The sequence below is a fragment of the Lissotriton helveticus genome, chromosome 3_1 (assembly GCF_964261635.1).
Source record: "Lissotriton helveticus chromosome 3_1, aLisHel1.1, whole genome shotgun sequence".
In the NCBI taxonomy this organism is placed as follows: Eukaryota; Metazoa; Chordata; class Amphibia; order Caudata; family Salamandridae; genus Lissotriton; species Lissotriton helveticus.
The window spans coordinates 263559058-263586069 of record NC_136061.1 but is presented as its reverse complement, the minus strand read 5'-3'; the positions used below and the strand labels follow the sequence as shown (position 1 = coordinate 263586069).

General features: G+C 45.4%; 1 protein-coding gene across 1 annotated transcript in view; it reads left to right on the top strand.

The window, feature by feature from the left end:
* AATF (apoptosis antagonizing transcription factor) overlaps positions 1-27012 on the top strand; it is a 509083-nt gene that overhangs the window by 62816 nt on the left and 419255 nt on the right. The window contains exon 4 of the mRNA XM_078683573.1: positions 3705-3842. Within this exon, the coding sequence (XP_078539699.1) occupies positions 3705-3842 (138 nt within the window). The remainder of the gene's footprint in view (positions 1-3704; positions 3843-27012) is intronic.

Here is a 27012-nt window from a genome sequence, read left to right as displayed (position 1 = left end):
GGGTACCTTTCTTTTGTCACCACGTCCCCTAAGTGGGGTAGGCTAGTGGTCATGGACCTTAGTCCATGCAGTGAATCTACAACCCAGGGCCGGACTGGAAACTCAAACTGGCTCATCAGGTAATTGAGTTAGACCAGCCGCGAGATGAGGGGGGTGGTGCGTGGAAAATACTGCAGCTACTTTTGTTACAGGGGGCCGATGCTGTAAAACCGGCCCTGGTAATAAAAAATGGCCGCCCAGGGGTCCAAAACCAGCCCTCACCCCCGTGCCCACCGGGAAAATGCCTGGTGCCCGTTACGGCCAGTCCGGCCTTCTATGACCCCCTGCCATCCAAGTCTTTATTTAAATACTGTATAAATGAGGTGCAGCGCATCCATCGCACCGCTCAACAATGGTGTCACTGCAACTGCTACACTAATGTAATTTACCGGTCTCCAAGTACCTCATTTTACTTGTCTTTTCTTCTTACCTCCATGTCTCCATCCCGCTCTTTTCTCATCTATTTTTCATTTAATGCTCTTCCCTCTAGCCCCTTCCTTAGCCTCCCTCACCCCTCTTCAGTTTGTCACTCATCCCCACCTCTTTTCTACATTCTCTCCTTATTTCTAGTTCATTTCTCTTCCTTTTCCCTCGCCCTCTTTGCTCATCCTTTTCTCCTTTCTCTCTCAGCCTTATTCTCTTCTCCCGTTATCTTTTTCCTTCCATCCTGCATGTTCTTTTACCCTCTCCTTTTCTTTGATCCCTTTCCTCTCTTCTTTATTGTTTTCTACATCATTTGTGCTCCTCCCCCTGAAGAGTAATGACAGTCAAGACTCTGGCATTGAGATATATATATATATATATATATATATATATATATATATATACGCACACACACACATATATATATATACATATATGCAACACCAATTTGTCCCAAGGAAAGCGCGCCGTTTCACAGCGGGTGTCGAGGACGGGGACCAGTCCTCGTTTTAAATTATTCACCTACTTTCTCCTTCACAAGGAAGAGACCGCACACCAGAGATTGCGAGTAATCTTTTTTATTGCAAACGTACAATGATCATCACCAAACCATCACCAACGCGTTTCAAACCCCACAGGTCTTGCTCACGGTATGTGAGTCCTATGTGTTTACTATATATAGTTCTCCCATTGCTGCCAGCTAGGAGGCATTATGGGACATGTCGTTTCCAAATCGTTCACTGGTTTTCACGTTCGATATTTTCACTTTGTTTTTCGTTTTCTGCAAGACTGCATACTGGATTGCATGTTTGATGATCATCATATTCAGTATTGTTTAAACATTCTAATGTTTTGTTCTGCATTTTCGTATTTTGTTTTCTCAATCTACTCATTGATTTACTTTTCTTTTTTTCTTTCAATAGGATGCTTTATTGAGAATGGCAACATTTTCTCATTTATAGTTGTTTCTCGGACAGTTCTAGCCTCATGTTCCACCAATTTTGATAGGCTTTTTCTTTGATGCGTATCAAAGGGGCCGTTTTGTTTCATCCTTTGAGGTGGATTCCAAGAGTTTCAATAATGGCTAAGTGCCCCCATATTATGGTGTGGTGTCGTTTAAGGTTTCAGAAGGTTATCTATTTGGCTGAGCATTTGTTTTATGCAACATTTACAGGTGAACATGCAGTTCCTCTTCCGCATTCAGACCAAATAGGGTCTTGGTTTTGAACCGGATTATCATTTTTTACTCTAATCTCCGCAGTTTTAGGGTTCTGTTACCCCCTCTCTCATTTTTGGAGTAGTTGCCAGCCCAAAATATTTTATGTCTTTCCAAGATTTTTCATTATGAGTTTTCAGATGCTTTGCAATTGCATAGTTGGTATCGTTGTTATGAATTGCTCTCAGATGTTCGAGAATTCGTTTTTTTAAAGGGCAGATTGTACTTCCTATATAGCTGGGTCCGCAGTGGCATTCGATGACATATACCACGTACGTTGTGTCACATGTGATTCTTTCCATAATTTTAATAGGTGTCCCCATGAAGTCTGTTCCCACTTGTATATTTTTGCCTATTTTACATGCCTGTAAAATAGGCACTCGTGTATTCATGCTTATTTTACATGCCTGTAAAATAGGCATGTAATACACATATCAATTCAAAAAAAAAGATTTACATATTGTACTACCATCTCTGCCAATAGATGCAAATGTTTGAAATATGGGCAGCACATATGTAAAATAAACTCTTTTTCATCATGACAAGTCTACAACGTGGATAGCACTTGCAAAGTTTTCTCGAAGAAAGGCTTAGCCTTTGGAAGGTGCTCTCAGGGGCAGACTCCTCTATAGCGCGCACTGTTCTCTTCAGGTGCTCTGCACAAATAACACCCCATACTGTTGCATATGTGGCAGCCCACTCATGTAGAATGCAGGTTGTTTACTATGAGGTACTCTGTACCTCGCGTACCTCACTTTTACTTTCAGGGTAGCCCAAATGCATGACCTAGGGGCGGACCACTTATGTAGTATATATCTATATGGGTCACTCTTGAGTAGAATAGGACTACAGTCTATGCCCTCTGCTTCATGTGATGCTTGTTTTAAAGACCCCTCCCCCCCTCGTTTGTATGTCTGGGTTCCCACACTAACGTTGGCGGACACCCTACAATTCATGACATTGTGACCTCCGAACATCTCTGCCCCTAAATGTCTCCCCGGTCAGCCTTGATCTTATCACTTATCCAGAAGTCCACTGCGATTAATATTAGCTTCACTCCTAGCATACTAACCTGCAATACCACAAGACGTCTTGCAAAGGCGGGGTTTCCGGGAATCTGCTGGGTGGACCAGCAGTGTTCTTGGGACAGGAGAAAGGGAAGCCTAAAATATGGACACACTCTAGCAACTCTGGAAAGCAAAAATCTAATCCTTCTGCCAGTCTGGTTGAAAGAAGTCGATCATTTATTATTCAACTTTAAAGGTTGCAATGAAGTGAAGGTTTTTATTTGAAAGATGTTGGTTTCCTCCCTGCACTTTCTTGGCAGAATTATTAAAGTGTCTGACCAGAGAATTGTGGAAAAGTCCTCACTACCTGCGTGGTCTCGCCAGCTTGTGACAGCCATGCTCTGGCTATAGACTCCATAATGAACCTGCGTACTCACTGCGTGCAGAGTTTAAGACTGGAGGTACTTTTGTAAGGGATTATGTGAACCCGGTAATTCATGCTGTAATGTGAAAACCAGTAGTATGAGTGCTGTGACATGGAGAGAGATGCATATTTTGCATCCTATGCATACGAATCGGGTTCCCCAACAGATGCTTTTAGCAATCGCTTACTTTAAAAATTCTACACATGAATATTTTTACATTTTGAGAACTTTCCCCCATAGGCTGTCAGGGCAAGCTGGCCTTGGTTACCCGTAAAGAAGTCCATTTCAGTGGAGGTCTCTTTTGGTTGACTTAATTGGAACGGCACATTGCATGCAAGGTCACTACTGCCCAATAAAGTCACCGGAGTTCCTTAAAGCTGTATGAGAGAATGGCTTGGGATTACACCGATTTTCTAGCCCACACCATCTTCCTCAAATAGCTGTACTCAAGGAAATGAAATGGATCTCAGCGCCTCTACCGGAACCTCAGGCATTGTCACTTGTTTTGAAGTGTGTTACCAAAGGATTGTGTCTGGTGCTTGTTGATGAACCTTGGGTTGATTTACATTCCTTTTTCTATTTCCATTTGTTTAGCTCTCTGGGATCAGCTCTTGGAAGGGCGAATAAAGATGCAGAAGGCTCTAGTCACTGCCAATCAGCTGCCACAGCCAGACACATTCCCAGACTTCAAGAAGAAGGGAGGGCCTGAGATGGCCAGCGCGCTGAAGAACAGTGAGTCCCCTTGTATGAGATACCTCTTGTGTATAGCTACTGTGAATGCTGCCACCAGTGAGCCAAGTTTGGTATTTTACGGTGGTAGATTAGGCATTAATGTATCATTTGTCAAACTGTATAGCATCATTGTCCTCTTTTATTTAATAACTTTACTTTCAAATTAAAACTGCCCAGTCAAGGAGGCGTAATCATATTGTACATGAGAGATACGAAATAAGGGAAATTACCATTTACCCAAAAGGTAATAAGCATGCAGACACGGCAGATATTGCTTCAGGGCCTGACAATTACATGGTTCCTTACATCCTAAGTGACATTTCCTCACCTCCTGGGTCACAGACAAATGAGTGAATGTCCCTATGTCCAGCTAGGTACAATGCTACTTTGATCTCAGACTGTAGACACGGCACCTGGCATGAACGCCTTCTTCAGCCACTTGTACAGAAGATCACAGCTGACATGTAGAGACCAACACATGGACCAATGTGTACACTGAAGTTGAATTTTTCTCAAAATTTCATATATACTTGAACTGAGGACTCCTCTGTGCTTCTGAGCTGCTGTGTTGCACACTTGTTGGAGTGGAGCTTCTGCGTCAGACACAGAGGGAGATTAGCTAGATGTTCTAAAAGTCCCCGGACAGCAGTATAAGGATTTGCATCATTTCAGCCCTATAAATGAAACTCGTGTACAAAGGATTTTGTATTTGTATAGTCAGAAAGTGGTGAATGTACAGCCAAATCAGTAACGAAGGCCACTGAATACCTGCTTCAGTAGGAGGGACTGTTACCTAAAATGCTAATCTTTTGGGTAGTTTCTTACCAAGTAAGCATTACTTGGAAAAGACTCCAGCAAAGAGAGACACACTGACTATCATATTTATATTAAACTTATTAACACATGGTGAGCGTAAAATGAGGGCACTCATCCGGGTCAAATAAAGCAAAGGCAAGTGTGGCCGAGATCTCAAAGTGAGGGTGAAAAAACACAGCAGGATGCACCAGGGTTATCGAGCTGCCATTTAAACTGGGGTTATTTCCCTTCATGGTGGGTAGAATCCGGGGCATTAAAATTATGCCAATAGTATTTTCCTGGTGAATGCCAGGATTGTCCCTGCCTTATACACAGTGGTAGATAAGGGGGCTGCGAGGGCAGCGTACTAGTGCCCGGTACTGTAGTATTAATCCTCTGATAGTAAACTAGTGAGGCTTTCAGAAAAGTCTCTGCTCAGATAGCCCTAGAAATAGGTACAGCTTGCCGTCTACAGTGGGGGAGAGTTTTTAGGAATTAACGCCTGTATTGTCCTAGTTTAAAATCATGTGCAAGCCTTAAAATTAGGCCCTCTTTAGTTTCTTGTAAGATGAAAAGGTTCTTCTCACGCTTTACAGTTAGACACTGAAAGGTGCTTTGTGGACACCAGTAGCTCAGATCACGTCCTGACAGTCCTGCTTCCCTCTGTGCTCGTGCACCACAACTACTGGAGTGGAGCACATTATGAATGACGGGTCCCCGCTTACATCCTCATGCTGATTGTTGTTGGCTCAATCACTCTGGTATCTGCCATATTATTGGTCACTCAGGTGTCTGTCGGTCAGCCTCAGTTTTCTTGCGGGCTAGCAGGCACAACTGTAAGTGCGGTTTAGATGTGTGGCTGCCAGGGAAATAAATTCTTGCGGCTTGCTGTTTGTACCAGGCCTCGTGAAAAGTCATGGGATGGCTTCAAATGAATAGGTAGGTGCTGGAGGTACCAGAAAAGTAGTGGATGCCTACCCTCTAAATGTGTAGGGTTTGCAAATATGGAGCCGGGTGTCAAATATTAACATGTCTGTCAATTTGTGAAGGCAAAATGAGGGCGATACTTGTGCATTGCAGGGAACAAGTTTGGCTGGCCATGAAGGTTCTGTATTTTAATGCTTTGTAGCGAATTTTGATACACACCTGTGTACTTTAAAGCACAACTGACCAAAAAAGAGATACAACTGCAACAATGCTAAAGCAGGACCAACCACACAGAAGGATTTTTTGATTTCTTTTTTTTGTTTAAATTTCTTTTATTGAGAGTTTTTCTTTTCATGGTACATTGTTATACATTTGCATTAATACATGATGACATGAGTAAACAGGCTGTCAGTCTATATCAGTGTATTGCAGAAAATACATTCTATCTTATAACATATAGCTCTAGCAGGAGACAACATAATTACATGGATATTACATCTCCAGTGGACTAGTATAGGTGATAATAGGCTAACCAATGCCTAGTGCCTGTATGTGTGGGTTTCCACGAGGGAGCGAAAGGAGAATTAGTCCCCCACTCTATCCCTGTACACCTCTGCAGTAAATGCCCCTGCTTGTGTTCCCAATACTTATGAACCAATGCTTGGGGTGTCTGGGGGGGAATAAATGTACAGTTAACTAAGGGAGAGGGGAATGGAAGGGGGTAGGGGGGCCACACGCTGTATTGTGGTAATCATCTATCATGTGGTTGGTTGCATTTAGTCTATAAAGTATCTGTGGCATCAGTAGATCATGGAGTGTGTTGTCCTAAGGAGGCTACCTCTCCCATCACGGGTCAGGGTTCCAGTCTGGTGAAATCCTAGTCTACTGTCGGCCCTTCATCTCCCACGGTGATGACATGCCAGCATTTTCTTGCGCTATTGGGAACAGGGGTAGGGTTTGAGATTGAGATTGTGTAGCTCCGGGGGAGCCATCTAGCGTTGTTTCTTGTGTGAATTTGAACATGAGTTGTGCCCATTCCATGCAGATCCGATGTATGCGAATCCCTTTCACTTCCTCATCTCTTAGCGTTTCTTCTTCCGCCGCCCCCCCATTTCTTAACGGCGCCTATCCAGGCTGCTTCCGGGGGTCCTACCGGTGCCCTCCAATGCATGGCTTTGCCCCGTTTCGCCAGGAGCAAGACTAAGGACGCAAACCTGCACTGCACCTTTTCTGTCTTCCACCTGCGGAAGACCCCCAGGGCACATGCCTCCCATGTGTCAACATTCGTGTGGTGGACCGTCGCCCCCAACACCTGATGGACCCTACCCCAAAATGATTGGATTATGGGACAGTCCCAGAACATGTGTTTCAAGTTCGCCTCGGGTGTTTGGCATCTGGGGCAGGCGAAATGTGTATCAAGGTAAAATCGGTGAAGTCGATGCGGTGTTAAGTATGCGCGATGTAGAATGTTGAATTGAATATTTTTTAAGCATGCGTTTCTTGAAACCTTTTTTGGGTATTCTAGAGCCTTTTCCCATTCTTTGTCATTAAGCACTCACCCTATCTCATCCTCCCATTTTTGACGCAGGGCTTGTAAAGGGGCCGTAATCAGTTCCCTTATCACCTTGTAATGCCACGTGACCAAGTGTCTGCCCACCCCCATACGTAGGATTGTATGTAATACCGGGTGTGTCGGCGGTTCTCCCTCCGTGAGGTCCCAACATTGACGGGCGCTGTCTACTAGTCGCCTATGTACCAGGAACTGTCCCGGAGCGAGATCGTAGCTGTCCATCATTTTGACATATGTTTTCAGCTGCCCATCTTCAAACAGGGAGTCCATCTCAGTTACCTCGTGTTCCGTCCATATCCGGAGGGCTCCTGACGTGTAATAGTTCTCCCGTAGCGGGAATCCTACTAATGGGAGCAGCGGGGAGTAGAGGGGTTGACCTTTTGACATACGGTGTACGTGCATCATGCATTTGCGGGCTATCGACACCTGTAGGGGGTGCGTACGTGAAGGCTTGGTACCTGGCATCAGCAGTCTCCGGATGGCCGGGAGTGGCATTCGACCCTCATTAGTGTATGTTTCCCCTACGTGTCGTTCTGCTGTCCAATGTGACAACCATTGAAGCTGCGGTGCCAGGAAATAGGTCTTAAAGGAGGGGGCCCCCAAACCCTCTTGTGTGGTGGTTTTAAATGATCAAACTTTCTATTATATTTTTTTAAATTTTTTTTAATGCAAAATGTTTGTACTCGTTTTAAGTCACTCTTTTTACTTCTCGTGAGGCACAGCGTTGCAGACCCTTTCTACAGCCTTCCACCATTACTGCTCGCGGTACCCGCTTCGCGGGTCCCGCTTCGTGCGTGGGCTCACCTGATATCGTCGCTTTGGGCTAAGACTGCATCTGAAGAACAGCGACCTCCCCCAGAGGTAGCGACTGTGGGAGGGAGTGCAGGGCTGCGAGCGAGAGCGGGCGCTGGACTCCAAGTCCCAGGAGCGCCCGCCAGACCCAATTGGAAGCACCTGGGCCGCTCTCCCTGCATTCTCCGCCCCTCTCACGACTTTTAATTTAATACAAGCTGTTAGACCCGCTGCGCGGGAGCGACCGGGAGAAGCCCGGGACAAGGGCGGGCCCGTTCTAGCCTGTTACAGACCGAGCAAGACCGGACCGGGCCATCCCTCTTGGCGGTGTGATTGCACCATATGGGTGAGGTATTAACACACATTGTATACTCCTGACCAGGGCCTAAGTTGTACGATGTCTACTCGCGAAACTCGAAGCAGGGCCAAAGTTGCAAAAAAGGGCACTGGAACTCTGGACGATTTTATTACAAGGACCAACACAAACATTGATATCGAGATTAATAAACTCCAACATAGAGTATCTTTGGAGCTGGAAGCAGCCAGAAGACTGTCCTCAGATCTTGCTTTAAGGAAAAAATCTTCTCTAGGCAGTATTGCTCTAGCTAAAACTCCTGAGCGTCCTGCTGGCCCTAAACCTATTATTACATTGGCCGAAGTACACATTGTCCCCGATGACATTGCCACTATTGTTGATGCTACACTTGACCCTACTCAACAAATAGTTGACATTAATGTACCTGAAATTCCTCCAAAGCTGGACATACTGTCGGAGGTCAATAAAGGTAATGACGAGTTTAAATTTACCCTGGGCGTCATTAAGGCAAATCCATTACAAAAGAGAAAATGTCAATCAAAGTCAGTGTATGCTAGGAAAAAGTTTAAAGTGGTAAAAAAATCAATGTTTTACAGCAAGGTCTAAGCCACAAGGGGGCTTAAATAGCATGTTTCATCAGACCCTTCCCACTATGCTGTCGTCCCAAAATGGTGATAAGACGGAAGCATGGAACACAGATATCACAGGCGTGCACCTTGCTAATGGGGACGAGAATACTACCACACTATTGGCAGACACAGAGGGTGGCAAGGAAGAATTTATTAAAACTGTGTGGGAGACACTAAAGAAACTTCTTAGGCCTCTGGAAGTTAGGCTATCATGTATTGAAAACCAGCTCCTGGAGGTAGAGAAAAGCATTATTACCTTGTCTAGCCTAAGTTTACATTCAAGTGGCAGTGAGTTACAGAGCTCTGCTGTAGCTACTAGTAACATACTTGTCCCTATGCCCCCGGTATCCTTGAAAATAGATTCTAGCGTCAACCAAGTTGCTAAGAAGAGTGTGCCAAAGATGTTCGACCAAACTGTGAGTGTTGCTCATACCTCTGTTGGAAAATCTGCTAATAATTTAATCTGTAAAGGCACTGTAATAGACAAGAATAATCAAACAATGAGCATTGCCAACACTTACACTCCTGCACATACTGCGTCTACCCCTCATGTTCCCTTGACTAAAAAAAATACGATAAACAAAGTCCACATTTACCAGACTTCTCATGTTAGCAACAAACCAAGGGGGGGATTTATAGATCTTCCACCTGATGCTAGTCCTTTTGTAATTGTATTAACTGGGGTCCCTGAGCTAGAAAACCAATACGAGGAAAACTTTTTGTCTTTAAAAAACAAGGTGATTTATTGGTTAAACGAAAACAAGCCCATCTCAAATCACTTGAAAAGTAGAATCCTTATGGTAAGAAGGGTGCCTTGGATTGGTTCTATAAATAAATCAATCTCGGGTGACTGCATCGTAGTATCATTTGAGAACCCCCAAACTGCCCAACATATATGCACTTGGAACACTTATGCAGGTTCATCCTCCATTGAAGCTAGACCTTTAACATTTTTTTATCCTCCGTTGAGGGGATCTAATCATGGAGGAAATTGGACAACGATTAACCATCGTTTTAGGCGTGGCACTGAATTGGGTAGGCAGGGCCTTCACAATGTGTGGCATGGAGTTCCTACCTTTAATAGGTTCAGTTGCCTAGATGGAGTCGACTGACTTACAGCCCAGCCAAATCGCTCTACTAATTCTAATGGCACTGATCTCTTAGTCTGCGATGAAAGTCCTTTCATTAAATCTGATAACTTTAAGGTAATGCGGGGAAAGGGGAAGGGGGGTAACGACCATCGAACCAATGGGGATGCCCTAGCCATCAATCACACTCTAGCAGCAAGCTTGATGAACCCTGGGAACGAATTGGGAGTTTCGATTGATGGTGCCAAAAATGGTATAGTGGGTCTGGCATCTGGATTAGATACACATTCTGTAGATGCCTCAATGCAAGACAACATGACAAGACCAGAATCGCTTACTTTGGTCCCTGCAAATCTAATATGTCCCAGTAAAGGGGTAAAAACATCATTGCTTCTAACCTCCTGGAATATTGCGGGGTAAACAAAAATTTGAGGGACCCAGAGTGGGCTGATTACATTGATTCCTGCGACTTCTGTCTTTTGCAAGAAACCTGGGCAATAGATATACCCCATAGGATAGGGTATAAAACCTTTGGTATTGGGGCAATTCAGGCAATCAGGGGCAGACCTTCGGGGGGTCTCATTATATGGGTCAAAGTTACATTGAATATAAAGATCAAAATTGTAGATGCGGGTTCTCCCGACATCTTGGCCCTGAAACTTATAAACGTAAATGGGGAAGAATGTTATATGATTAATGTCTATAACAGGCCTTTAGCGCACTCTAAAAACTCCCCTACTATTGAACTTGTAGATAGTTTCTTAAAAAGGGTGGTTGGTGATGTCCCAGTAATTATGGGAGGTGACATTAACTGTAACTTTGAACCTGTACTGGGGCTTGTTGATGTCTTTACGGACGAAGACCAAGCTAATAGTATTCCCCAGCTTGAGACCACAAACTTTGTCAACTGTTCGGCCCTGGCCGTTCAGTTGGTGAGATTAACGGTCGACCATAGTCTTAGGGCATGTAATGGTCGTTTCCCCTCCGACCTCTCAAAACATCCCACTTTTGTAAGATCGGACATTTCAAGTAATTTGGATTTTATCTTTGTTTCATTAAGTATCTGGCGTCATATGATTGACTTCCTGGTGGCTAATAGGGGTGAAAGTGACCACTATCCATTGGAATTGTCGGTTGATCCTATCCTGTTTAGTGAAACTTCTTTAACATCTGAAACCGAGATTTCTAATTCCTTGTCGTGTGATGTGGTTCACGTTAGTAACAACAGACGTGCACTGAAATGGGCTCATTTACTCGCTAATTGTAATTCACTTGTAAATGTATATTCACTCTTTTACTCGATTTTCGGGTCTTTAGATGACCACTTCCTTTCACCCAATTGCTATGATGAATTCATTGAATTACACCAGTCATTTTTTCAAGAGCTAAAAATATGTTTGACAAAAATGCCAAGAAAGAAGCAACAAAATGTAAGGATGGGGTGTCATGGCAAACTATGGTATGATCGTTCATGTAGAATAGCCAAGAGTGAGCTACTGTTTGCATTGAAAAACAAAACGAAGGATGATGTTAAAATTGCCAGGGAAACCTATAAGCTTACCCAAAAAGCCTCAAAAAAGGCATGGGAGGAGTCAAATTGGGCGGACATGTTGGCTGCAGCCAAAGCGAAGGATAATGTTGGGTTTTGGAGATTGGTAGCCAATGGCTCCCATGCAGGTAGAGTCGTGAAGGATGTTTTTTTAGACGAAATGTCTTGGGTGATGCACTTTACATCTCTCTACAAACAATATGACAGTGGATCTGACGACACTCCTTGGTTCCCACCACCTATTGAGTGTTTGAACTTTTCGATTGGTGAAACAGAAAGGGCAATCTCCGAATTGAAAAGTAGTAAAGCCCCTGGTCCTGATAAAATACCAGGTGATTTGTATAAACACGAGATAGATGTTTGGGCCCCATACATAAATCATTTATTTAATGCCTTATCCAGCAACTGCCACTTTCCTGATAGCTGGCGTGCTGCAGAAGTTGTTCTGATTTTTAAAAAAGGCAGCAGATTTGTTCCATCAAACTATCGACCAATTAGTTTGATGGACATTCTGCAAAAACTTTACTCTAAGCATCTTCTATTTCGGATAGATGATTGGCTTGAGGAAAAAGCAATTTTAACCAAATTTCAAGCCGGTTTTAGGGGCAAGGTCAGTACTGTAGACCAGGTCTTTAGATTCTGTTGTATATACTGGAAGTATGTACTCATTAGGAAGGGTCACCTGTACGTCGCCTTTGTAGATCTGAGGGCGGCATTCGACCTTGTCCCTCGTAATCTACTTTGGAGGTCATTAAACGATATTGGATTACCTGGTTGTCTTTTGGCGCAAATAGTTGAGCTACATGCTAGGAACCACGCTAACATCAGGTGGGGTCCTAAAAGGGAATTGACACGTGACATCCCCATAGAGCGTGGTGTACGCCAAGGATGTGTTTTGGCCCCTACTTTATTTTCCCTATTTGTTAACGATATCCCTGATCATTTGAACAGTTGTACTAATGATTCACCAAAACTTACTGGGGAAAGGGTGCCTGCGTTACTTTTCGCAGATGATACCATCCTGATATCTCAAACCAAGAAAGGTCTCCAGGCACTCCTGAACTCCTTTAGTACATATTGTGTGAAGAAAGGTTTAGAGATAAACGTTAACAAAACCAAGTGCATGGCATTAAATCCATGCAGGCCGGACAGGGGGACGTTAAGTCTGGACGGTCAAGCCCTAGAAATAGTAGACCATTTCTCTTATCTGGGGGGTGGTGCTAGATTCAAACTTAACTTGGAAGCACCAAATTGAGAAAAGTAAGATGTCCTATGCCCACAACGTCAAACCGATTATTAATAAACTTAATACTAGCTCAAGCAAAAGTGTGAGCCCCGCGCTTAGTCTGCTGCCCTTTACGGGGCCGAGATATGGGGTCCGTGGGCAAGGGACAGTTTTTATGGCCTGGATAAAAAATTTATGAGAGCAATAGTAAGGGTGCCCATCAGTACACCACTGATTCCCCTCCAAATGGACTTGAATTTTAAAAGAACTGATAATTATACTATCTTAAGACCATTAATGTTTTGGGTTAGACTATGGTCTACACCTGAATTGATTGACTATAGGAAAGGCCTTCAGGAGATATTGAGCCTTGATTCTTCACATTCTGTTGTATGGCTCAAACACATCAAAAAATGGTTTTTCATCCTGGGTTTATCTCAGTTTTGGGATTATCCTGAAAGGCTACCTTCTTACGCAAAATCTATGGTGAAACAAGCCTTTTGGTCTTTCATTATCAATCGGTTAGCAAATGGTAACAGCATTGGTTCTCTCACTCAAAATTTTTTAGGCTTTAAAGATGAACCTCTTTTTGAGGAATTCCTAGACGAGATAGAGCCTCCTCTTGCGAAGTCCCTATTTCTGAAGTTTAGGTATGGGAACCTTATGACAAACTCTAATGTTGAAAGCTGGGCTAAGAGAAATCAGGATGGGGTAGACCCTACACAGGGAACGTGTTCAATGTGTCCAGGCCTTCATATGGAGGATGAGGTCCACATTTTGTTTTTTTGCCAAGCTCACAACAAAGCAAGAAAAAGGTGGATCAAACCCCTATGCAACATCCTAGGAATAAGATCTTGTTCTTTGGCTTATAGACTTGTCAAAACCAACACTTCACAAATTATTGTTTTTAGCATTAGTAGATTCCTCCATTCAGTTTACTTTGCTCGAAAGAAGATTGGCCAACCATTTTGAGTAGCTTAACACTGTTAAAAATTCTCTTTTTCTTTTATAAAGCTAACTGTGTCAAGGTTTGTGCATATGCATGTACTGTTGTTGAAGAGGGTTTTTATGAATTTTTTTACTTAATGGAATAATTTTCTTTTATTTGTTTAAAGTAAGATATATGTAAAATGATATGTTGTGTTTTTTTTTATGTATGTATCTTTTATGGCTAAAGCAGACGAAATAAAGATTGAAATGAAATGAAATTAACTATGCATAATAAACTTACCTTACCTTACCTTACCCTTGTGTGGTGGGTAAGTAGAGGGTTTGTAAGGCTACTCTGTGCTTGCCGCCTCCCCATATCAAAGTTGTGAGCAGTGCATCTAATTTTCGAAAGAAGGAGTGAGGCGGTATCACCGGGCGATTAACGAAGGAGTATAGCTATCTGGGAACCATAATCCTCTTCGCTAGGGCCACACACCCTATGGAGGCCAAGGGCAAGGTCTTCCAGAAGGAAACTGCCGCTCATAGCCCGGCTAATGTTTTGAGATGGTTCCCCTCATACAGGTTCTCAGGTGAATGGTACAATCGCACCCCCAGGTATCGACGTGCCGCTGCGCTCCAACCGAGTGTTTGGTGTCCTATCATTATCTCCGAAGGGGCTAGGTGAGTACTAAGGGGAAAGATCGTCGATTTTTTTGCCAATTTACTTTAAGTCCGGAGACTTCTGCAAAGCTTTGCAATATTGCCCAAATCGGCGTTAGATCACTTGTGATATCCCTCACATAGATCAGGAGATCATCAGCATATAACGATACACTATGCACCGTATCTGCAATTGGAATGACCCAGGCCCCCCCGCCGCAACCGAATGGCCAAGGGTTAAACTGCCAAGGCGAAGAGGAGGGCGGACAGAGGGCATCCCTGTCTCGTCCCGAAAAAAAGTGGTATAATATTTGAGGGGAAAGCCTTCCATTCCTGGCACCTAACGTTGTGCCAGAGCCCGGATCGCGTGGGTGACGTCCGGGGATTTTATCTTTGCTTCTAATGCCTTTCTATCCGCCGGCGGAATTTCGGGTAGAGGCAAGGAGTGAAAATACTGGTCTAACACCAGTTGTGATACCTGTGGCGGGGCACGATAGATTCCAGCGTAATATTTGTGGAAAATGCATAAGATATCTATTTGTGACTGTTTAGGGACGCCTGTCGCATCTAACAGCGTTGTGATGGGTTGCATGTCCGTGTCTTGTTTTGCAAGCCAGGCTAAAAGTGTACCCACCCTGTTCCCCTCCCGATGTACTCGGGCAGCATATGCTCTAAAATTATATTTGCGAAGGTCTCTCACAGTTTCAGCATATGATGTTTTTGTTGCCGCCACCTCTTCGGGGGGGGGGCAGCTTCCCTTTGATCCATACTCTTCGTTATGTCCGCCAGTCGTGTTTCCGCAGCTTGTAACGACTGCTCTAGCACTTTCCTTACTCCTACTATGTGTTGAATGCAGTGCCCCTTGCCTCGACTTTAAACGCATCCCATTCTACCGATCGAGATGATGCTGTGTCTGCGTTTAGTGTAAAGTATTCCTGGATATGGTCGCCGTGTGTATGACAAAAAGCCTAATCCGTGAGGCATTCTTGGGGCAGTTGCCACGTGGGTACTGGGGGGTGAGGCAGTCTCCATCCAAGTGTTACGGTGTGAGCGTCATGATCCCACAGGACTCTACCTATGTAGTTAGTATGCTGTATCTGGGGGAGCAGCGTTGCCGAGCATAGGAATCTGTCCAGACTCACTCTGAGATTGTGCGGGCGGAGTAAAAGGAGTATACCTTGGTGTTCGGATTCTTTTCTCGCCGAACATCTACCAGTGTCCAGTGGGTAACCCAGTGTTTAAAGTGTTCTGTCTGTTTCAGTGCGGGTGCTTGTGCCAGATGGGGATGCGATCTGTCCAGACCTATATTTAGGGCGCAATTATAGTCCCCTCCCAACAGCCATGGCATTGGCGTGTATTGTGCTAACACTCCAGTGAGGCAGAACCAATACTGCTCCTGCTCTACATTGGGGGCATACAGACTTCCGATCAATATTTCCCGACCCTCAAGGTGACCTGCCAATAGGAGTATCTGCCCTTCTTATCCACTAACCTGAATTGTTCTCTGAAGAGGATCCCAGGCCTGATCCAAATTAGGGTTCCACTGGCACAGACAATACCTCGCCATTTTTTGCGTAGGCGATCTACCTTTGTCGCCGTGAGGTGTGTCTCCTGTAGGAGGGATATCTGTTGTCGTTTCATATAGGCGTAGATCGCGTACCGTTTGTGTGCTGTATGCATGCCTCTGACATTTAATGTAACAACTTTCAGGTCTGTGTTAGGGATATTAGTCACCATTGCTCCTAGTGTTGGGATGTTGGTTCTCTTGATTTGATGCCCCTTGTATCACTTGTGTCACTCTCCCAACCAAGTGCCTATCTCTGCTAGCCAAACCAACTTTCTGTATGTTGTGTGTGCGATCCCCTGGGGGATGTTAAAAAACTATGAAACTGGGGGGAGGTAATGAGGATCAACAGGAAACATTCCCAACTAATAGGACCTATCGTTCGAGGCGATACGTCCAAACTGCACATCATGTGCTAACTCTAGTTCATTACGTCGCCGCCGCAGCCCGCTTTTTGTCTGCGTGGTGGTGGTGCCTATGTTCTGGGTAGTCGTCGCCATCCGTTATTGTCCAATGGCCGGTCCGGCCTTCGGGCCCGCCAAGTTCAGGATTGGTCGTCGGGGCGCCCCGTTAGCGTGGAGCCTTATCTTCTAGTCTGGGAGGTATGCGGGACCTGAAGAGCACCCCCCTCGAAGGTATGCTGTTTCAACTTGGGGGTGTCAGGTCAGAGTGTCCGCCGTCTGAGGGGTCACTAGCGGTGGTGTCATTGAGCCGTTCCCTAGAGTGTTCATGTCGCTGCCTTCCTCTTCCGAAGTGAAGAGGTGCGGACCTCTCTCGTCGTCTGAGCTGTCCCCTGGGGGCCCCATCTCTGCGACTGCTTGAAGCATCCTCCGGCGTTCTGCGATGATTTGCGTAAGGTCAGGAGAGTTTTTATTAGAGGAGTCTGAACGTGGGCTGAGCTGGGTAAGCATTACTTTTTTCTGTTGGCGGCCTGATGATCTAGAAGTCTGCACCTTCCTGGGACTGTTCACGCTTGAGAGATGCTGTTCGATCTAGTTGCTAGCTTCCGTAGGGTCTGAGAAAAAATTTGTGTTTCCGTCGTGCGTGATCTTAAGTCGAGCCGGAAACAGAAGTGCGTATCGGACATTCTTCTGGGGCAGAGTGCGTTTGACCGCCAAGAAGTTGGATCTTTGCTGCTGGACAGCTCGTGAGTAGTCTGGGAATAGCATAATCTGCTTGTCCCCCACTTGATAATGCGGATGTTGCTTCTCCGGGAACGTCCTTCCAAATCATCCGTTCTGTAGGTCTTTCAGAGTGTCTTGTTGTTGTTGCATTTGCGGTTCCAGCATGTGTAGCGCTTGTTCTCCTTGTTTTACTTTGTCTGCCAGCTTCCTGTGGTCGTCCTGGAGCAGATTAAAGTCCATGGCTAGCTCCCTGAACTTTTGTTCCATGGTTACTCTTTGATTGTTCAATCGCCGCTAAGACTTTATCTAGTTTGCTCGACATTGAGTCCGAACCTGTGGGCTCCCCTCCTGGTTGTGTGTTGGTGGGCGTTGGGGATATTGCTCTCGGGAGTCCCGGAGTCTGTGCAGTGCCTGTTGCATGTTGTTGCCCCATGATGGTCACGTCTCCTGCGGATAGCCACCGGAGGTCTCCTACGTCTCACTCCACTGCCTAAGGTCTGGTTGCTCGCGGCCCGACGAGGTCCCCGTGATATCTTGAGTGATCTCCCACCCTTAGTTTAATTGTGTATCCCCGTTGCTGCACAGGGTCTCACAGGAAACTTCCTCGTTCCTCCCAGGATGCGTCTTGTTTGGACAGATAGGGAGTATCACCTTCACAGAGGAAGGCGCGGGATGTCCACTCACCCTCCAGTTCTGTGTCTGCTGTAGTCGGTGGGAGCCCACAGGCAGACTGGGCACACAGACACGCCACCCCTGTCCTCCGGTCTCCCTCCCGCGGTCTCAACTCTCCCCGGTGGGATACAGGGACTCCCAGGGCGTGAGGTCCATTGCTCTCTGCACAGGCTCCGCTAGAAGTGGGGGTCAGCTGCCCAGTTTGAGGCACTCTGGCTACAGTAGCGGTCTCCCTTTCAATCCCGCCGTCCTCCACACCGCGCCTGCGCCCCACTTGGGCTCAATGGGGACGCGGGTTATTGCCAATGAAGCATTCCGCCTGCAGCTCAGGTGGTTCCAATAGCCCGTCTCTGTTTAGGCTGCCAGTGTGCGCACGGGTGCCGTCTCGCTCCACCTGACAGACTGGGGAGGTCACAGCAGCAGAGTGGAGAAGTAGATGGCTATGGCTATGGGTTCCTCACCTGGCCCTCCCGCATGGGTCCAAGCACCAGGCCCGCACTTCAATCGCACCTCCCCCTGCGTGCCTCAAGGCCCGGCGCCATGCCGAGGGAGGCCGTGTGTCCACGCGGGCGCCGCGGTGTATCTCTGTGCTGGCCCGCTGTTCCTTATGGCTGTCGCCCCCCACATGTAGAGTTTGCGGCGTCAGGGAGCCCGTAGATAGCCGCAGCAGCGACCTCACCTGACGTCCTCCGCACTCTCTCCCCGCCCGGGAGCCACCGGATCACCACCTGGACACTCCACCAGGCTCAGTAGTCCGGATCACCACCTGGACACTCCACCGGGCTCAGTAGTCAACACTCGACAGGTTCCCCCAGCAGTCCCTGCTCAGCCACGGGAGCGCTCAGGGCCTGCCGGTCACCGCCATTTTGCAATTGCGGCCGCGACCCCTGCGGAGCCCCAGCGCCGTCGCGATCACGTCCCCGGCCGCTCCTCTTGGCCGCCACGGGGTCACAAGCCAGGAACTCCACAGGGCCCGGGCGGTATTATTCGGCAGGCTCCGTCATCAGTTCCGGCTAGATCGCGGGAGCACTCAGAGCCCGCCAGGCGCTGCCATTTTGCGATCGCGGCCGCGATCTAGGCGGAGCCCCCAGCGCCGTCACAAGCACCTCCGCAGCTGCTCCTTCGGGCTTGTTAGGTGCCTCCCACTCTCATCTTGGGCACGGTGGCTTTTATTGCGGGTAGCGTTGCTGTTATGGCATAATAACTTACTGCATTGCGGGCCGCTTTTTTGATTTCTTAAGGTGATGTCACGCCGCTTTGTGTCAACCCTCTAGGCGATTTATGTCTGACAGTGATGTCAGACTAGCGCATCGCCTCAGGAAATAGACATCACACTGTGGCATCACTCTGAAAGGATGCATGACTGAAAAGTTAGTCGTAAACCTGATCTCCCTCTAATGCATCACTCCATAAACCTAAAATCCGACTGCGACCACACTCCAAGAACCTGGAATTATACTGCAAATATACTGCAGACTCTAAAATCTGTTGTCAGCCTGTGCCATCACTTCGTGAGCTACATGTCATGCTGTAATATTATTCCAGGAAACTGACATCATACTGTGACATCACTGCAGGAAACTGTCATCAAAATGTATCCTCGAGCCTTCAACAGACAGTAATAGACATCAAGCTCAGTTACTAATTCTGGATGAAGAGCCCCCTTCCTTGAGCCAGACTCAAGCTGCCCCCATCTGCTGTAGATGCATGAGCAATGATGTAGTCTCCTCCTAGGATTCCTAATACTAGAAATCTGTTCCATTCAGACAACTCGCCTCAGCACACCACACCAGCTAACACAATTTTATTTTAGAAAAAAACCCTAAGGGCTTGGTAGAGAGCATATTTAGCTCTGGATAAGACACATTGGGTAAATAAATGTCATTAAGTAACTAAACTTGTAACAGAACCAAAACAGCATGTTACCATAGCAAGCATTTGTGCAGCACACGTCTTTGACAGTGCCAACCTAAATGACAAGTCGGGATTTTTTTTGCTACAAGACGGCTATGCACATTTTATCACTCCATTGATTATTTAGGGCCTTATTAAGATCTTAGCTGAGGGGAATACTCCGTCACAAACGTGACTGAGATCCCACCCACTGTATTACGATCCCATTGTAAAACCTTCAATGCCGGACCTGCATACCTCACCCACTACCTCTCCTTCTAACACTCCCACCAGAAATCTCTGCTCCACCCAACCGGCCCTGGCCACCATCCCATGGATCACGGCTGGAGGAAGATCCTTCTCCTACCTCGCTGCAAAGACCTGTAACTCCTTGCCTCTACATCTCATGCAATCACTGTCACTGCTTCAATTCAGGAATGACCTCAAGACCTGGCTCTTTGACTGAACCGCACCCCCTCCACACCCTCCACAGCACCTTGAGACCTTAACGGGTGAGCAGTCACGCTTTGTAAGAAACCTGATTGATTGATTTTGAAGATAGTAAGGCGGCAGATGGGATATCCATCACGTTTGTGACAGAGTATTCCATCCTCTGAGATCTAGATAAGATCCTGAGTCTCTTCTACAGTATCCGTAATGACCCTTCTAGAAGTTCAGGTTGTAGTTCTGTCTGTTTTCTTTTACTTGTTTTTGTATAAATATCTGAGCTAGTTAATCACCGTATTCGAATTAACCAGAGTAAATCAAATCAAATCAAAAGGGACTTTATTCGGTATATTTCAACCATAAAAGTGCATAAAACATACAGTACATACATACAATGACATAGGATACAATTTGGTTACAGATAATAAAAGGACTGAGTACATTAAATCCGTCAGTTCATTCATTGGTCCAAGCAAATTCGCAGTTTAAGAGACAGTTTTAAAAATTCAAGAACTTGAAGAACACTATCACTATGCAGTAATTGTAAATATAAAAAGGCTGGTCGTATCTGATTAAAATTCATTTTTTTTAAAAGAGCTATTAAAAAGCGTTTACGCGGAAATTCGTAAAATCTGCATAAAAACATAAAATGCAACATATCCTGTGGAGACTTTCCGTCGCAGCCACAGGATGTTGGATTTTTACAGAAACTCTCTTTTTTTAGGTCTGATAAGCAGGTGTTGAAACAGGTTAAATCTGAATCTTGTTAATAAAAACTTATCGTGAGTACTAAGAGTGCCGAGTAGGTAAGGCTCTGTTGTCAAACAGGTTTTAACCATAACAAATTTCCTTACACTAACTTTTTGTAACTCATCACCCTCCCTCACAGCCTTCTTACGCAGAAGAAAGGCCTGCTTGACTAGATCAATGTCCACCTTTCCAATTCCTGATGGATGATCAAACAGATCAGGACAACCCAACTCGGAGAAACACGTTTTTAAATACTTCAGCCAAGGGGTGCCCAATGTGTTATCATGAGCCATAAAATCATTAACAATTAGATGTGTTAGTGGGATATCTTCGCATAACCACATTTTCAGCCAGCATATCAGAGGTCGTAGGGACAGGATATCACTCAAATACCCCACTCCTAATTCCTCATGAACTGCAAAGTTGGAGGTAGAGGCCGGGACACACAGAAGCCGTTTGTAAAAATAATTTTCTGTGATCTGAAGTTGATCCCCAGCTATGTAACCCCAAAGCTCACTCCCATATGCTGCGGTTGCTACAGATTTTGCGTCATATAATTTTATCATAGCAGCCGTGGGTTTTTTGCCAAGTTTTGAAGCAAAGTTTAAAAAGGAGGCATTAACCCTAGTCACGTCACATCTTTTCTTCGCAAGTTGTGGGCCCCAGGATAATTTAGAATCAAAGAGAACTCCTAGATAGGAAAATGTGTTAGAAAACGGTATTACTGCCTTATCTAGTTTAAAAGTATATTGTCTCTTTGGCTGTTTCCCAACTTGCATGATGTAAGATTTGGAAATATTTACTAACAGATCTCTATCTTCCATGAACTTTTTAAATGCGTTCAGTAGTAATTGAAGGCCTTTTTCAGTTCTTGCCAACAACACTGCATCATCGGCATATAACAGGACAGGGATACTTCTTTTCCCCACTCTTGGACTGTCTGCTTTCACCTCTTGTAAAACGCCATCCAGCTCGTTTATATAAAAATTAAAAAGGAAAGGAGCTAATATGCAGCCTTGCCGCAACCCTTCCCTGTTCTAAAATCATCAGTTACTGACAGGTCTTGGCAATACCTTATATTTGCACTTGTGTTACTGTGGAGGTCAACCAAAAAATTTATAATACCGCTGTCTACTCCCTTATCCCTCATGGACCCCCACAGCTTCCCCCTGTTCACACAGTCGAAAGCTGAGGATAGGTCCATGAAGGCCAGGTGGACTGTGCCCTTTTGTGCGATAGTATATTTACTGAGTATTAAGAAGAGATTTAAACATTGTGTTGTGGTCGAGCGGCCGTTACAAAAACCATATTGAGTAATAGACATGATGTTATTGTCCCGTGTCCACTCAGAGAGAGGCCGCAGTACAATTCTCCCCACTAGTTTCGCCATAGAGTTAATCAGGGAGATAGGCCTGTAACAGAGGGGGCTATCCCTGTCCCCCTTTTTAAATATAGGCACAATAGTGGAGAGCCCCCATGATAACGGGCATCCGACTCTCGCGGCTGCATTATTAACCGCCAGAATAATCGGGGCCCAAAAGTTTGGATCAGATTTAAAAAGATCCGGGGGTATCCCATCAGGGCCTGGTGATTTGCCTGCTGTGAGCCCCTCTATTCCCAATAAAACCTCTCCTATACTAACATTAAGGCATGGGCCCCCTTTGGTGCATTCAGTGAGTACATTGTTGACCTCATTACCCCCATACAATTGTTTAAAATGTGCGACCCATTCATCTCTTGTTATAACACATTCTAATCCCTCACCCGAGTCTTGCACCAGAAAGGGTTTCTTAAGCACCGCCCAAAATCTGGCACTATTTTTCAATGTTTGTGGTTCCAGGATCTCAGCCCAAGCCTCATTCTTCAATACCTCCTTCCGTGAAGCAATGACTGATTTGTACTCTTTACGTGATCTCTGTACTAATTCCTTGTTTCTTGGTTTTACCGACAAGGCAGCTCTGAGATCACGAGCTGCTTTAGAGCATTCCTTGTTGAACCACCTACAGCCCTCCCTCCCTCTAGTCTTTAAAGGTTCTGTCATTAAAATAGCTATTTTATCTGTTAAGCTCTGAAAGTCAGACAGGACCTGAGTTGGATCAGAATCATCCTGGGTGCAACTAATGATTAAGTCACTACAGTTATTTTGGATATTCTGATATATGAGGTCCGGGGTGCACATAGACCATTTTAGGCGGCGTCTGCCATCCATTGCTGTTACCCTACCCATGACCAGGTTGCGACTTGCACTAGCCACCCAGGGCCCCCTTAAATGTATAGTGAGTGGGTTGTGGTCGCTGAGTGCGTTATTCTCTATGGTAAATGAACGCACAAAAACCTGCATGGGCATGGTCAACAACATATAGTCAATAAAGGTCCCCTTTCCATGCCCTTTAAATGTTGGGGTAACAAAGCGCTTTGAGGGGTCACATAGAGCCATTGCTAAGCTAAGACCATGTTCATTAAGGAAATTATTGAAACGGGCCCCCTCCATGGAATGTTCCAGATGTAAACCTTTTAGTCTGGGGCAGTGTAATTCCTGAAGGTTTTTCCCTAGGGGATCACCGCAAGGGTGAATATTAAAGTCACCCATGATCAACAAATTATGCGAACAGTCCCTCATTGAAGTGCCTATATAGTCATTTAAAATTTCTAGATTGCCATGAGCTGTACCGTTGTTAATAGAGTTATAAAAATTGATCAGGCCAGTCTTACAATTGCCAGCAGTTAAAACTAGACCTTGTATACCTGAGTTGCTTGATACCCTGCTATCGATTGTGCATGTCAGTGCTACTGAGATAAACATTACCATACCACCCTTTGGCCTTCCCCGATTTACTGATATGGCAGGTACAAAATATGCCTTATAACCTTCAATATACATTTCACATTTAACTGACCAGGTCTCTTGAAGACAAATAATCTGAAAACCCCTAATGTATAATAACCAGCTTTCATCTTGCATTTTATTTTTTAGGCCCGCCACATTCCAGCATATTTAACAACAAAGGGAGAGGTAGGGAGAAGGAGACACTCTCTTAGTCCCCAGTCAGTTATGCAAAAACAAGAAAAGAGAGGTCAGATCAAACACTTGGTCAATCTAAGTGAAATCTCTATAGACCACAATTCAAGGAGTCAAAACAGGAATTACCACATCCGATTAGGAGTCAAAACAGGATTACCACATCCGATTTGGGTGGTAAAGAAAGCCCTCACACACTGACCTGGTCAGTGTCATGCTTCATCATCGGGCCCCACCGAAAGAGGCCGAATGCCTCTTCGGTGTGCTACGACGCCAGAAAGACTGCGGAGCTGGTTTGTGTGTGGGGGGCGTGCTCTTGTTTACAGTGAAATATTAAAAGTGCCTAAAAAAAGGGTATCAAAAACAAATTTTAATGAATGATCCCTGAGGCACAAAGCAAAGAGTATTATGTGTCTGTATTTACTTGCCAAGGTTCAGGATTGGTAAAATACAGATATACTCAAATTCTTTTAGTCAACATGTTTCAGCCATAAGGGTGGTATATTACCGAGGCATTCTTCAGGACTAAACCCCGGCGGTATGGGCTCTCTAATCACCCACCCTAACCTGGGGACGTGAAAGTGAAAATTATAAAAGTGATAAAAGTGCGTAAAAATGTTGGAAGAGTAAAATACTCAATTCCAAAAAATACTCCGTAAATTTGGAGTGTCACTGCACCTGTAAAGTGAAAAACAAAGACAAACAGAAGACAGACATGAACATTGTTAATATGAGCCTTCCTTCGTTGTCATAGTGCTCCATGATATGTGGCTCAAGTGGTGTTCCCAAAGTAAACATAGATTTTATGCACCATCCAGATAGCCCCTAGAGGATGATAGCAACTAGCTCTGGGAAGTGATGTGCTAGAGGTGTGCTATTTACAAGACAAACGATTAAGAATGGGGGGATTAAAAACGCAAATGCGTGTACTCCTTATGAAGGGATCAATGGACCTCAGAGGTCTGTGGCCCTCAAGTTGGTAATAGAAGGTATAACTCTCACTTTCAAAAGGGGCGCTACTAGCACCATGGGTCTCGGGAGGGGATCGGAGCGACCTGGCACATCCTAAAAAAGAAGAAATGGTACAGTTGCAAAAGCCTGTGCACGAGCAGATACTTAGCTCTATTGGCAGATGGAGCAGCGGTCTCGTTTTCAGTGGTTACTCACGCCCTCAGCGCCCTCGACCCGCTGCAAACCTGGTTGTGGCCTCAATGTCGGACCCCGAGGATAGAAAGCCGGGGTCGGTAAGCCTGTTTTTAAGGAGCTCGGTCGCGTATGCGACCTGTTTCCGGGTGGGCGTGTCTAGCCGAAAGCGAGGCTTGGGACGCACACGCCCACCCCGGCGGGCCCAGTCTTGTTCAAAACGAGGCTTGGATGTCGGCTGGTAGTGTTCCACCGGGGTAGTGATGACAAAGTTGCTAGGACGAATAGCGTTGTAGCGCTAATGCCAGAAATACTAGTAGATCCAGAACTACTAGGTTCTCGTCATTTATTTAGAGCATTAGCACAAATAGGTCTATGTTGGAGGCAAAGGACTCTACCTTAGAGCAAACGCTCATGGCACTAAAAATGTCTAGACTCTGGGTGTCAGGACTGGACTTTTTAGATGTAACTAGTCATTAATGAGAATCACAGGAAATGGAGTGACTGGTTTTTGCAGACAGATACTTCCCAGTAATGGTTGGAGTAGTAGATCAGAAATAGCAATACTTCTCTCAAGATAGTATTGAGCTCCAAGGAATGTCATCGTTAAGCCCATTAACGTTGGTGCCCAGACGATACACCCAACGTTGCTCCTTTTCGAAAAGTCTACTGGTTATGTTGGCTGTACCCTTCACCTCTTCGATTACCGTCCACCTCATGTCATTCGGAGTGTGGTTTCTGTCCAGAAAGTGGCGGCTCAATTTAGTGGTTAGTTTTTTGCATCTAACATTGCTCCGATGCTCGCAGATACGTTGTTTTATTCTGCGCGTTGTCATGCCGACATAGCGTAGCTGGCATGGACACGTGATCAAATACACCACGTTCATGGTGTTACAATTAGTATGTTCTCTTTGGGTCCATACTTTGCCCGCTTCAAGCGACAGAGTTTTGGTCGCCTCTGTCAGATGGCAGACACTACAGTTAGAGCACGGGAAATGCCCTACAACTTTTGGCATACCCCATGCGCTGGTGACTGTAGGAGTGGGTTCAGGGAATTTGTCCTTTGGACGGGTGTGCACCAGGGCGTCTTTTAGACTACGACCTTTTTTAAAAGAGAATAGAGGTTTCTCCCAATTCTCCCTGTAAGAGGTCAGTATGTTCCAATGTTTGTTTATGGATTTTTACATCATGTTAGACAGGCTGCTGTATGTAGTCACACACGTGAGGGGTATTGATCCCGGGTTGGTGACTTTTTCCTCTAGCAGGGCCTCCCTTGGTTGGTTCCTCGCTCTCTTGAAACCTTTACTCAGGATAGGTGCTGGATATCCTCTGTCTTTCAATTTCCCAGTAAGGTTTAAGGACTGTTCTTTGAAGTCCGAAAGGGAGGTACAGTTGCGCCTAAGTCTCAAATATTGCCCATAGGGGAGGTTTTCCTTCAAAGGGCGGGGATGAAAGCTACTGAACTCTAGGAGGTTGTTTTTTGCAGTGGGCTTATGATGTGTCTTAGTCCTAAGGCCAGCTCCTTGCACCGAAATCTCAACATCGAGGAAGACAATCTCAGATCTGCTCTTGGTGTTTGTAAACCGCAAATTGCGGTCTAGGGTGTTAATCCAATTAAGGAATAGATCAAGATCGGTGTCATTCCCAGTCCATAGTAGTAGGATGTCATCTATGTAGCGCTTCCACAGGAGCATTGAAGATGAGAAAGATTGGGAGGTAGGCAGGATGTATTTGGCCTCAAAATCTGCTACATACAACCCTGCCACGCTTGGAGCAAAAATGCTGCCCATGCTGGTCCCTGAGCATTGTAGATAAAGCTTGTCTTTAAAAGAGAAGAAGTTCTCTTTAAGGGCAATTGTGGCACACTCGATAATGAAGGCTTTTGGTGTTTGATGATCCCATTCAGTGGAGTCTAGTGATTCTGCCAGGACTCTGATCGTGTCGTCCTGGGGGATACTCGTGTACAGACTTTCAACGTCCAGGGTAACGAGAGTGACTGAATTTTCCGGGAAGGTTACATCTGATAGTAGGCGTAGGAGACTTTTGGTATCCTTGAGGTAAGTTGGGGTGGACTGCA